Here is a 14,093-nt window from a genome sequence, read left to right on the forward strand (position 1 = left end):
ACTCAATGAAGTTGCAGTGAGATGAAAGAATCCGTGAGGAAGCAAACAGGTGAGGTAGAGGGTTATTAAGATAACACACAGGTCAGCTACTCAGAAAAGCACATGTTTAGATCAGACACCTATTTTTATGCAGTTTCAACTAGATTTCTTACAAGATTTTAACAGATCCACGCCATATCATATTTACAGCACATTTCAGTATGTGCCTCATGCAAAAAACTAATAGCCACGATGGCATGAAACTAACCTATATGAAGTAAACGTTTATATGTATGTATACATCAGAGTTGACAGGTACAGTCAACCCAATTTCCAATTAATTTGTTTAAAGTCACATGACATTCACTTAAAATTTGCTGCAACTTTTGGAAATGCTCTGTGAAAAATGTTGAACTATGCAGATTGTAGTTTATGATTTATTATAATGTAACGAGATATTTTGTCTTTAAGATAGACTTGTTCCTCATGATCTTTGCGATCTAAATGGTGTATCATAATGGGCTCTCAAATGGTTCAATTTAATTGGGATTTGTGAGCTCTTGTTGTGCTTCAATGCAAACCATCACCCGTTCGCCATTCCCCCCCCGGTCTGAGCCGACCATCCTCATTTCTCTCCCCGCCAACCCCTCCCCCAAGTCCCATATTCCAGCCGCTTGTGAAAGTAAATACCGAGGAGACGTGAAGCTGTGAGCTCTGCTCCCATCCCCGACGTCCAACTTTCCCCACGGATATAGCGGGAGGCAGGGACGCGAGGGCAAAAGTGTGCATGCAGCACTTTAATAAATGGACGCTTAATGAAAAGGACAAGCCAAGTCAGTTCCAAGGCCCGCCCCTTGCCCCAGCCCCCCAAGGAGCTAATGAGGCCATAAGGAGCTGTGCTCGGGGCTTCTCACAGAAGCCACGGCATTACGGGAGTGCCACTTGCTCTCAATGTGCTAACGCGCTGTTGTCGCTATGCGGTTGCACAGCCGTCTCGTTCGCGGGTAGAAAATATATGTCAAGTCACGGATGTAGAAATAAAATAAAATTTTAATAAATACAATTAAATTTCAATAAATCACGACGTTTCCAACGCAACACAAGCGCTCATTATCACCTGGTTTTATTTGTTTAAATTGTATTTTATTTCTACATACGTGACTTTACCGAACAAAAACAATGAGTATAATTTCTGCAGTGACGAAAGCTTCAATCCTAGATTATATCACGGTCATTAACAAACGGTGCCTGAGAAATGAAAGCTATGCAATGAGTTCACATGTCAGGATAATAACCCTTCTTCAAAGAGGGCAGACAAGGCAGGTTAGAGAATGGGACTTATCGTGTTCGACAATTGCACAATGTGTGGTGATCTAAAATAAAATAAAGTAGCGACATGCTGAAGAAGCAAAAACATTGAAGGTTTTCGGCAAGCAGATACTAGGATTAAAATGCATTCATACAAAAGCATTATCATCTTTATTTATTTTAGATTATTTAGTTTTATGATGATGGCAAAGTCTTTCCGTATGTCATTGTACTTGAAAATGAACTACAGGAAACATCTGGATCACTTCACAAAGAAGGTTGCAAAGTTAAGCTACAGTGACTATTAGTAAAACCAAAGCCATGTTACAACAAATTTGGACTTAAAACTTTCGTGACTGCAGGAACGAAATATTATATGATTCTTTCGGTACAGTCACATAGATAGAAGAAAAATAATAATTATAATAAAAACAAACATAAAGTGATTAAAAATATCACGACGTTTCGATCGCAACACAAGCGGTTGTCATTCTATCTACGTGACTTACAACAAGTGCATCGAACAAAGAAGAGTCATTGTTGGAGATACACAACTGGAAAGACACGAGTGAGTGCATCCCTGCAATTAGTTACAACTACATGGAGGTCTTCTTGAAGACAATTTAAAGCCATTTTTGCAGAACTTTTTTTTTCAATTGATAATTGCAGTGCCAAAATCAAACATTTCCAAGATGTACTCATCAAAACATTATCGACCTACTTAACAAAGATTTGTTATAAATGAAAAACAAAAAAAAACTTAAACAATAAAACCATTATATTCTTGGTTCTTTCGGTAAAGTCACGTAGAAGGGAAACAATAAAATGATAAAAATATAAAACCAATAACATTCTCATGACGTTTCGACTGCAACACAAGCAATCATCATCAGGTGTGACATATAAGTAGAGACAGATATCACGGAGATACATAGAGAGAGACAAACATAGGCACACAAAGAAACCACTGTGTCGAGGCCTGGTTGATTACGTAATCAACCAGGCATCGACACAGAGGCGTGGTTTCTCTGTGTGTCTCTACTTATATGTCTGTCTATATGTCTCTGGTTCTGAGTTTTATCTCTCTCTCAAATTTAGCATTCTCAGGAAGAACGTAATCAACCAGGTAGGGTGTTGACTGTTATGTTATCCGACTCTCTGTTGTATTACATTACATTTCTAAGTATACTAGATTTGTGTGTTCTATTTCATTTATACCTGATGATGATTGCTTGTGTTGCAATCGAAACGTCGTATGCTAGTATTTAATTTATTATTTTCTCTTTATACGTGACTTTACCGAAAGAACCATAGAGTAATTCCTGCAGTCACGAAAGCTCCAAATTAAGTATGTGCCAGGTGTCTTCAGCAACGGAACGTAACGGGGATTCCAGGATGCTTTCCATCTCAATTTGACACCAGCGTTCTTGTACATATTCTGCACACGGCCTTGTAATTGCCACGAGCTTAACGTAGCAGAGGGATCGTGGCATTTTTGAAAAAAATGGTTTTGATATATATTTTTGCTCCTTCTGAATTGCCTCGTCAGCTCCAGTTGCTTGCATCCTGCGTCATCAAAGTACGCCGCTAGATGAATAAATATTTATTGATGTTTTGTTCATATTTAACAAGCATCTGGATAAAATGTTGACGCTATATAAATGTTAATTGTTGCTGCTGGTCACGTTAATTCTTCCCCTTAGGGGCCGTCCATAAATGACGTCACGCGATTTTGGACGATTTTTTACCCCCCCCCCTCGTCACAGGGCGTCACAAAAAGTCAGACCCCCCCTCAAATATGACGTCACAAAGCTCTGCCCCCCCCCTAAAATAAAACATGCTTCAAATCACTTTTAACTATTGTCATTGTAGTGCGTATTTAATGTGGAGCTGCACTCTGATGTTGTAGGAGAAAACATTGATCAAACAGTCTATTTAGTTAAGTAGAACGTGTTGTCTATATTTATTTAAAGTTGCGCATTTTGATGTGACGTCACATTTCTCAACCCCCCCCCCCCCCCTCGTCACACATCGTCACAAATGTCTGACCCCCCCCCCCTAGGTGCGTGACGTCATTTATGGACGGCCCCTTACCTGGGTATACCATGGAATCTTTTACTTGTTCTTTCAAGATGCACAGGTGCATTCAACCTTGTGAGTGCTAAGATAACATTATTATGTTCTATGGCAAATAATTGTAGATGTAATACTTGTCTAAATATAACATTGGATCGCTAAGAGCTTGAAAAATATGGTGTGGGAGGTTCCCCACCTGCGATTAGCAGGGTTGGCTACGTACGGTGCTAAAGAAGTTCAACATACTACATCCTGAATGTTTGATGTTGCATGCACACACACACGAGGGGCACGATTAAGATGTGCATGAGGGATTAAATACATGAACAAATCAACTAACAAAATACTCACACGCATATTTCAGCAGTACTTGTGTAATACACAGTGATCCATTCATCGATACCCCACTAAAATATTGGGGACTACATTATCGGGAAAACAATATTTTACTTGCAAGTCCTCTCCGTGTCTCCCACCGATATCAACACACCTGGCAAATCGTTTATCACTCTCGCCTCGAATATACTGAAGTCATCACTTTCGCAATACACTATCTAATCACCTGTTGAGACGAAAGCAATAGGGGTTATTAGAATCCGTTGGGTATCTATAAGAGGATCACCCTGTATATTTACATTTTTTTTGTGCCTCAATTGACCACCTTGAGACGCGGGATCCCTCTCCTGGCTGAAGACTGGTAATGCATGCACGCGCACAGCCACGAACATGCATGCATGTGCCTATCGACTCATTCATGTGCACACTGGACACCACAGAGAACCAGTATATATTTCTAGATTTGAAGTTTTAGTGACTGCAAGGATCCATACTCTTTGGTTTTTTCGGCAAAGTCAAGTAGGTAAAAAATTAAACAAATGAAAAATGAAAACAACTAAATTAAATTTCGATTTAAAGCTTTCGTGATTGCAGGGATTCATCTTCTTGGTTCTTTCGGTAAAGTCACGTAGAAGGGAAATAATAAAATAATAAAAATTAAACATAATAAAATACAATTCTCACGACGTTTCGCCCACAATGCAAGCGTCTGTCTTCATGTGGGGATAACGTATAAAAAGCACAACCAATATATAGCCTTGAATAGACTTTAACACGTAGGCTTCCGTGACAAATATTATTCGTAATAAAGGATGTTGGGCTAGATCGCGTAACGACTGGGTATCTGTGCAAAAAGAGCTTCATAGCTCATCGGATTCCTCCAGCCTAAATAAAGATTCGGATTCTGAAATATAAATGTATCGTTAACCCCCCCCCCCCCCCCAGAAACCGACAATTAGTAAGGTTTGCCACGTGAACAAAAGGTGGCAATAAGTTATAAAACTTACGAATCGGCTATGTCGGGTGGAGGTGGGTTTACGACACATTAATAATTAATCACGCGATCTAACCCAAAAACCTTTACGATGAACATAGAATAGGCTGTTTGGGAAAGTGGCATTCGTGACCAGACAGACTTGTGCACAAGCAGCAAGTGTGAAAGCAAATATTTTCCGGCCGCCTTTGCAAAAACGTTTCCACACTCGGTGCTGACGTTTAAATCGCCCTAGGAGAGGCACAGAATCACTGATGATGCCACTCGTGTGACACCATCACTCCCCACAAACCCATACACACACACGTAGGCACGACACGTACAGCTACGCACAGGTGCACGCATGAGCGCGCACGTGTGCTCACGCGCGCAAGAACGAAGCGGCCCATGGGGGTGCACAGCTCATGAAATCTGCACAATAGTGCACTCACCCTGATTATGCCCCATCACTGCTGCCCCTCACCCCAGTTGCAGGCCCTCTCTCCGCCCACTGACAGCCTCCTTCATTCTGCTGTCACTTGTCGCGACTTTGATTTCAGCCGCGAGAATTGACCACGCAAGCGCTCCTGCGCTGCTCTGCCGTGGGCTCTTGTCTCTCGACTGAACGTCTAAAGATTTGGCACAATCGGTGAGGTCCTCGTCCTCCCCCCTCCGCATATCAAATAGCACTTCCCCAGGTCAGATCGGCCTTGCGCGGTGCAGTGTCAGCGAAAACTAACATTGGTGGGGGGGGGGGCAGGAGGGGGGGAGAGACAATAGTTGCTTGGTGTGCCCCTTGCTACCTCCACCACTCCCTCAGTGGTGCCGTGATGGGCCGTGAGAGGCCGTCGCGAACGATAGTGCGTGTCCCACTGATTTAAAGTGGGCTCAAAAGAAAGAGTTCCCTTGTATGTGCAGGCATATGTGAAGTAATTCCCAGCTGGTCAGCCAGCCCTACAGATTAGGAAGCATCTGTGACCATAGTCCCAAAGGGATTTCGTTTTTTTTATCAGGTAATCAATTACCCACTGAGATGGTCAATTATAGGGTCCTCATCTTTCCACCTCAGCACCCGTGATCTGACCCCCTTGAACCCTTGCCCGCTCCCACGCCCCCTTACTTGAGGACGGCTTGCCTTCGTGTGGCCGGCATACTTGCAAACTGAAAATATGGAGGAGATAATGTTAATGGTTTACACAGTTACCGAGGATAAGTGACACAGTTATGTTGTTGTGCAGGAATTGTGAATATGTCATAACATTCTAGCATAAGTCATTATTATTATCATCATCATCATTATAATTTGCCACTTGATATCACACCTCACACAATTGAGAAGCAAAATCGAGCAGAGCACCGCACATGAGGCTTAACTTACCTATGCATTCGTGTGGTGTTTGTGTGCGTGCCAAACATTTTCAAGTGCATTGTAATGTGCATTACTGTATGTGCCATATTTGGCCATGAATGCGGAGAACTGCATGTGAGCATGTGAAGTGATTACTAACAACTACTCACACACACAAAATATCATCATACACACGTAGCAGCACCACTATAACCAATACCCCAAGATGTATTATGCTCACAACAACGCACAAATCAACTGTCTTGTTTCCCCACTGTTCCCCACTGCCTAGCAGCAGTGTGTGTTCTTGTGAGCCATACCATGTGTCTTCATAGTCATAGCCTTATTCGCTCGCGCGCGTGTGTGCGTGCGTGTACGTGGATCTGTCCCGTGACCTTCTGTCAGCGAGCCTTCCGAAGCTTCACATGGCCTCGAAATGCACCTAGCCTGGCACAAGTGCAGTGGTCACGTCAGCACTGCTTCGTGGAGAATGGTGGCTGAGAGATTGCCTGCCACTCTGATCCAAGATTTGTCTTTATTGATTGATGTATCGAGTGTTTGACTAGTTGACTATCACATCCCGGCCTCCTAGAGTATCGGCTCGTGGTCTTAGTAAGGCGGTGGACTAGTTTTAAAGTAACGTTGAACAAATAAAGCAATGCACAAATACGGTAGCAACTCTCGAGATTAATCTGCTTTAAAACTGGTTTTTCTCAAGGTTCACAAACTCAGTCTCTTCAATACTCATTTTACATGTTGGCTCTGATTTGACTCAATCCAAGATAGTTGTATCGCTCTCACTCCTCACTGTTCACGTACAATTGCAATGAAATGTACACGATTGAGTGTTGTCATGAAGGGCATTTGGTCGACGACACGATGACATTCGTTGTGTTTTAATACCAAACAGAGAACACCACCAGAGGATTGTCATCTTCTTCCATCGAACGGTTTTCCAAACTTCACGTGTACGTTACAAATTCCTCCGCTGAGTTTCAAATGCCATTCGAGAGAAGAACGAGTGAGAACGTACGATCATACTCTGAGCGCATTCCCTAGGGCAGCGCGATCTCAAATGAGTACCGAGTGTGGTGTCTTCATCCACATTGGGGAGACAAAGGGGATTTGATGTGTGTCACGCAGTACCACTTTTGTGTGTCGTGCCAGCCTAAATAGGTGATTGCAAACACAACTTCCATAGACAGTCATTGAGGCTAAGGGGTGGAAATTCGTGGGGGTGTTTTTAAATCACGTTTTCATGTTAACATGAACAGGAATGATCATTTCCAATTGCTCTACACAGAGATCTGTCATCATTAGCAGTCTCGATTTAAAGCTTTCGTGGCTGCAGGGATTCATCTTCTTCGTTCTTTCGGTAAAGTCACGTAGAAGGGAAATAATAAAATAATAAAAATAAAACATTATCAAATAAAATTATCACGACGTTTCGGCCACAACACAAGCAGCCGTCCTCAGGTGAAGACAGAGCTGTCTGAAAGACAGCGCTCCAATCAAACGGTTCATTGGAGCGCTGTCTTTCAGACAGCTCTGTCTTCACCTGAGGACGGCTGCTTGTGTTGTGGCCGAAAAGTCGTGAGAATTTTATTTGATTATGTTGTATTATTTCCTTTCTACGTGACTTTACCGAAAGAACCAAGAAGATCATTAGCATTGTGTGTATCACGACAACACCGCCACAACGTTTGCATCACTACCAATGATGCATACCATCCCAGCCTGTGCTAATCCATACTCTCGCACTGTGCACAAGGTGAATACCCACGTGCGTGGCACGCACTTTGGAAGCGCTGGAATGCCGCCATTGCTACACATTTTTGTTACTCTCGCTGCATAGGTTGCCAGGAAGTTGTTTGCGTTTAGTCATTTACATTTCATAATCACTCAATCATTGATAATCGCCATGAAAAACTCAAAGCATTGCCACGTACTACTACGTGGCGTTGCCATGGCGCAGGCTCGGTGGAGGACGTGTGGTAAGCTGGATTGGCCCTTAAAGTTCAGTGCAATTATAAACGCTCAGGATTTATAACGCAAACATACTGCATGCTCACGCCGCTTAAATCGATATTCACTCACTGCTACGTTGCATTCAAGTGAATTGTATTCGTCTTCACGCACTCTTCCTGTTAAATGTATTTAGTGAACGTAAAACACGTTGTGTTAATTTTTCACGTATGTATCAGTGCGCGCACATTTTTTTGCTGCAATTTAATATCAATAGTAATCAATGCGCACTGCGCCGTTTGTGGAACACAGCGATGCTGTAGTCTCATGCTAACCATGCCAGAGTTTGTTATTTCTTGTCTGTCAAGCATACGTATACAATAACGTAACCCTGACAATGTTTTTTGTAAGGGTTATTAAAATGTGTGCGTATATGCATTTTTTTACTTTGTGTTTGTAGTATCATGTCTTAACAGTGTATATTTTCCTATATATTTTTTATTTCTACCGAGTTGCATTGTGAGTGTTTGTGCATGTGTCTCTGTAGTACAGTCGTTATATAACATGATATAGATTCACTCAATTAATCGCGATTATTATTAGCCGAAACATAGACCTGATGCAGGTAGTCATGAGATGGAACCTGGCACTATTTGGACACACGTGTAGGATGGGACATCAACATGTAAAATGCAAAGTGTGTTGTTCGGAAAAATGTGAGGAACCGGAAAGAGAGGAAGACCTCACAGAGAATGAATGGCTCGACAACGACATGCGAGTTCGGTGCCAGAAAGATGCGCGCACTACTTGAGCACATACGACAGAGGAAAGTGGAAACAACTGACGAAATGTGCAGGAGACACCTATAGGCTCTCTGCGCATGGATCGTGACAATGATGATGATCATGATGAAACATAAAATAATACGGTCATTCAAATTATCTGTGGCTTAATATGTGCAAATGGCGTTAGTAACTTGGAAAGTGCTCAGACTGCTGGTGCGATCATGCAAAACAGTGACATCCTGGCACGAAGTGGCAGTCTGGCAACAGCATGGGAGTTCATCGATCACCAGTGCTTATCTGTGTAAAGGAGTGTGCATCGGTCACCACCACAAATCTCAAGTATGTGGCATACAACTTCAACCAATAAAAAAAATATTGCGCTTTGTGAATCCATCGCTGGCCGGAGGCCTTCTCACGACGTGGCGGTCATGAGAGTTGTTTGACCATCATTCTCCACGATGGACTGAGTAGGTTGGCCAGATAAATAAGCCCACATGTAGCCTTATCTCGGAATACGAATCGCAACCCCCGAATCCCAATCTGGAGCGTGCCCGAATTTCGCCACTGCGCCGTTATTCAGCCGCGCGACGACGCCTGTGCCAGCAGCACGGCCGTGGCACTAACTCACCGACTCGTGTCCCACGGGCAACCCACCCCCCCCCCCAACTGAGCGAACGAACGGCGTCTCCTGCGAGCGCCGCTGCAGCGACAGATAGAGATGGTGGCATGCCACTGTCTTCATGGGCGGGCGAGCGAGCGAGCGAGTGGGCGGGCGCGTGTGCAGCCAGTCACACGAGCGGGTCGCGGAGGAGCTGGGGCAACGGCGGGTCCCTCAATGCATCACGACACAAAGGACGGAGAGTGACAGCTCGGGGGACGGGTGGGGGAGCCACATGCCCCCCACACACACACACCCCGCCAACCTCACACTGCCACTCTTTACTCCGAGCATTGTGGCAATGCACAAAAGGACACGGGTGAGGCTGGAGTGGTGGTGGTGGCGGTGATTGTAGGATGAGGTAGTGGGGGCGGGGGGGGTGGGCCTGGGGGATTTAAAAATGGGTTTAAGAAGGGAGAATTGACAAAGTTGTGGGGCCATAGAGTGGCGGCAGTATGTGGGGTTCAGTATATTTTTCAAAATAATGTGTAAATCTATTCAGAATGTATTTATAGTATCACTGGTGTCATCCATCGATGAGTAAGCGTGGATTGGGCAGAAGGCTGGCTTTGGCAAGGGTTCCTACATTTTTCATTTCACGTGTTTTAGACCTCGTACGTACGCATGTACGTGCGCACGCCCGTGTGTGCAAGTGTGGAACACAAGCAGGTGCGCTTTCTTCATGAGCTGGAGTGAGTGTGCACCACCACGTGCACACCACCATGTGCACCAAACGTGCGGAGCGTTAAACGCTCGTGCCGTGCATCAAAGTTGCCCGGTGTCTGCAGCCTCACCATGAGCCACCTTTGATCCCTCGTCGTTCGGCTGGCTCGGAACCAACGCACGCGCGGGGCTACGTGCGAGCGCACGCACACACACTACGGCCGTATCAGCATGTGCGCAGGATTTTGCTCGGGGGGCTCGTAAGCTTTTGGGAGGCGTAATTAATGTGTACGCATTCGCCGTGCATGGGAACCGAGAAAAGACGGCTAGAAAGAAAAGATGACAATAAGTGGGAGCTCCTTTTAATCTCGTGGTTCTGGTTAGAGAGGGCTAGGTCAGGGTGGAGTTCATGCGTGTGTGACATAACGAATGTATGCTAATTTTAAATCCGAAATCGCAGTGTGACTGCTATGTCCTTACACGAGCAGCTGTTCCGAGTTCCTTATTTTCTTTCCTTCACGCGCAAGCGATTTGCGCTGTGTGTGCCAAGCATGTAGGGGGCATGCACTTGTGAGTATACGACTTCGTGGTGTATTAGTTAATGGGTGCGCGTGTTGGAACAGTCGGGATCACGGGTCGTGCATCACCCAGTCATCTCAGCCAGTCAACCCACACCATCTGGGTCTGTCCTGTGAGCTGCCAGCGAGCCTTCGCCACTTTCAGGGGGTCTCAAAGTGCACGTAGCCTGGCACGAGCACTGTGGCAACATCACTGTGACCCAGTGGTGTGATGCTGTTTGTTAAGTGAGCACGTGCGTGCCTTTGTGCGTGTCAGCCATATGCATCCCACCTGGGCAGCGACTGCCTGGCTTGTGCAGAGGTCTGGAGCACACGCGACACCGATCTGTCGTGTGCGGGCGCGTGCGGGTCGCCTGCTCGCTAAGCAGCCCCTGTGAGCTGGTGTCCTCCTCTGTCTCTTCTGGCTGTGTGACACACACACACAAGCAACGACAGTCACTTTATGAAATCATATATGAATCATAATGAATTCACCCCTTTGTTAATCCAAAGGCCTCCCCTCACACACCCCTGTGGTGTGTTGGTCAGGGGTTGTTTGACCATGCTTTGTCACGCCGGTCAGTACGAGTTGCGAAGTGGGAAGCTGAATTAGGTAGGACTGGTTCAGATATCCCTCAGCGCTGATTTGGAAGGAATCCAATATGTGAAACATTTTTACTTTTTTTTGTTTATTATAACCAGGTTAAAGCCCGCTGATCTATATAGCTCGTTTTCAGATAGCTCAACGAAGTGGCTTATAACGTGGACGTCTCGAATGAGTGGCGCCCAAAAATCATATATCAAGTTGGTTTGATAGTTCGTATGGAATGAATGTGAAATTTTGAAACTATTTACAATTTGGATTTAAGTTGGCGGGCAGTGGCATGGGTGATCGGCTGTGATTGAGGATGGAGGATTGGTGGCTCGTGGTGTGGGCTTTGTAGGTGGCAGTTATCTCACGCGGGGTGACTGTGCGTTTGGTCGGTTAATGATGAGGATAGGAAGTGGTTGGTCAGACAGACAGGTGGGTGGTGGTGACACTCGGTAGTTGGTAGGGTTGATAGTTGGTGGCCAAGGCTTGTAGATGATGAGAAACGTCAATAAATGATAGTAAAACATGTTGCTGGTGGGTGACATTGGGAGGTGGCAGTTGAGGCCATTGAAATACGAGAGAGGTTGGTTGGTTATAAAAGTATTTTACTCATATTTCCTGAGAAACATTTTCTAACACCTACTTTCGATTTATTGGAACACACAACTTCACTAATAGTCCATGGGCCACAGCAGAAATGGAAATGGCTAAAACGAGTAAACGATTTGGTAGCCCACTCATTTCAAATGGTTATCACGTAAGTTACTGTCGTTGGCCACGTAAATAAATCAAACCACTAAAGTCATGCCGCCGCTGGTGGCGACAGGTGAAATATCTGCTTGGGGTTTGTCGGACTATAACGCACGCAAATCTATCATGAGAGATGCAAAATAAAGGTGTTTGGTTTAGATCGCGTACATATAAACGTATCATTAATGTTTCGATTTAAAGCTTTCGTGACTGCAGGGATTCATCTTCTTGGTTCTTTAGGTAAAGTCACGTAGAATGGAAATAATAAAATAATAAAAATAAAACATACTAAATTAATTCTCACGACGTTTCGGCCACAACGCAAGCAGCCGTCCTCAGGTGGAGAGCAGGTCTGTCGAGTAGACTATTTACAAGACAGACTCTGTCTACTCGACAGACCTGCTCTCCACCTGAGGACGGCTGCTTGCGTTGTGGCCGAAACGTCGTGAGAATGATTTTATTATGTTTTATTTTTATTATTTTATTATTTCCATTCTACGTGACTTTACCGAAAGAACCAAGAAGGTGTCATTAATGTACGATGCGTACGCACATTTACGCAAGCATCTTTAAGCACATGCACTGTCACAGTATACTTACCCGCGCTGCTCAGCTCACCCAACCACAGTTAATCCACACATGTAAGCACTGCAGAGTTCACCCCATGACTGTTGTTATCAATGGACTGTCAGCTGCAGTACATCAGCTATCAGTGCACAACAGACCCAGTGCAAGGCCAGAGGACCTCCAGCCATCGTAAAACAAAATATAAATCCGAGCAAATGTCGGTTCACAAATATATAAACCAAACACTCATTCAATACAAAACAGATGAGGATAATTCAATACAAAACAAATGCCGATTCAATCCAAACTAGCAGAACATCGGTTTTTTATTATCATAAACCAGATTACTGGTGAAATAATCTATTGAGTGTCGTTATAAATTACAGATCACTGATTTGTGGTTAAATCCTGCTTTGAAACAGGCTAATTGCGCGTGTGACTAGAACCCACAGTCTGTATCTGCCTAGTTGAAAAAATATACACTTTGACGTGATAAAAAAGCATTATTATTTTTGTTCCAGTCTCCCCACGACTTGATACATAAACGTTTCCTGATCACAAGCATGTCTTCCGCCTCTATGCCTTCCCATTGTTTTCATCAAGCTCTCCATGATACCATTCTTTTCCTGGCCAGTTTTCTTGAACCATATCCAGGAAGCGGTCATTCCCCATGGGGAAGAGGATAGTGGAGATCCTATCCAGAGTTGTTTGTTTGTAATGTTTCTAAATTCTGCATGTCTTCTCTCCCACCACTAAGTTTTTTTTACAAAAAACAACTGGAAAACTTGCAAGAACACATGGAAACAAACAAGTCAGCAAGACCCTTGTGGCTGCATGCATAAATAAACAATTAATTCCCTTCTTTACGTCAAAAAATTCCAACATTTATTTTAAAAAGGTGCAACCCTGCAATCTCTTGCTCATGCGACTGCTAGCCGAAGGGCTTTCACTGTGGCGAGCTCTAGAGAGCCCCTATATGAGGTATTTGGCCTACTCTTCCACGCTGGCTATATATATTTGAAGAAATTCACTGTTAAAGTATTCTATAATTTACCAGGTAAGGTCTACTGAGCTATACGACCTGACCACAAATGATAGCTCAACGAAGTGGCTTGTCACGTGGAAATTTATAGCAGCCAAATACTCGAAATGCGCGTTGATTCTAAATGTGGAGAGAAAATCCGTAAGGACCCGAAGAAAAATCCACACGGCCACGGGGAGAACATGCAAACTCCAAATATACATGCATCAGGGTCAGGATCGAACCCACGAACCTCCCTGCATACCAGCTGAGGGAGTTCACATCGCGCTACCTCAAACGACTTACCGATTGACTCACTGTGGGACACCTATTTATGCTGCTTGGTGGATGGAGGCTTGGGGATTTTAGACACCTGCCTCATTGTTTCCAACTGCCCTGCCAAGAGGCTGAACCAGCTAACCTCTGGATTGCAAGTCCAGTGTGCAAACCAATACGGAATATCACGGCAGCATACCTTTTCTAAATGAGATAGTTAAACAGACCTTTTCTTGCAA

At 44.3% G+C, this 14,093-nt stretch overlaps 1 protein-coding gene across 9 annotated transcripts in view; it reads right to left on the bottom strand.

The window, feature by feature from the left end:
* The window catches only part of LOC133346171 (tensin-3-like), a 135,874-nt gene that overhangs the window by 99,545 nt on the left and 22,236 nt on the right, over positions 1 to 14,093 (bottom strand). For 7 of the 9 annotated variants that reach the window (XM_061557641.1, XM_061557643.1, XM_061557642.1 and 4 more), the window contains exons 2-3: positions 10,941 to 11,073; positions 5,793 to 5,833 (exon numbers count right to left, since the gene is read on the bottom strand). In XM_061557641.1, the coding sequence (XP_061413625.1) occupies positions 5,793 to 5,833; positions 10,941 to 11,073 (174 nt within the window). The remainder of the gene's footprint in view (positions 1 to 5,792; positions 5,834 to 10,940; positions 11,074 to 14,093) is intronic. The other 2 variants (XM_061557649.1, XM_061557648.1) reach the window with 1 other exon arrangement.

This window comes from Lethenteron reissneri, chromosome 23 (genome assembly GCF_015708825.2).
Source record: "Lethenteron reissneri isolate LAM-NWPU_2019-01 chromosome 23, ASM1570882v1, whole genome shotgun sequence".
Taxonomy (NCBI): Eukaryota; Metazoa; Chordata; class Hyperoartia; order Petromyzontiformes; family Petromyzontidae; genus Lethenteron; species Lethenteron reissneri.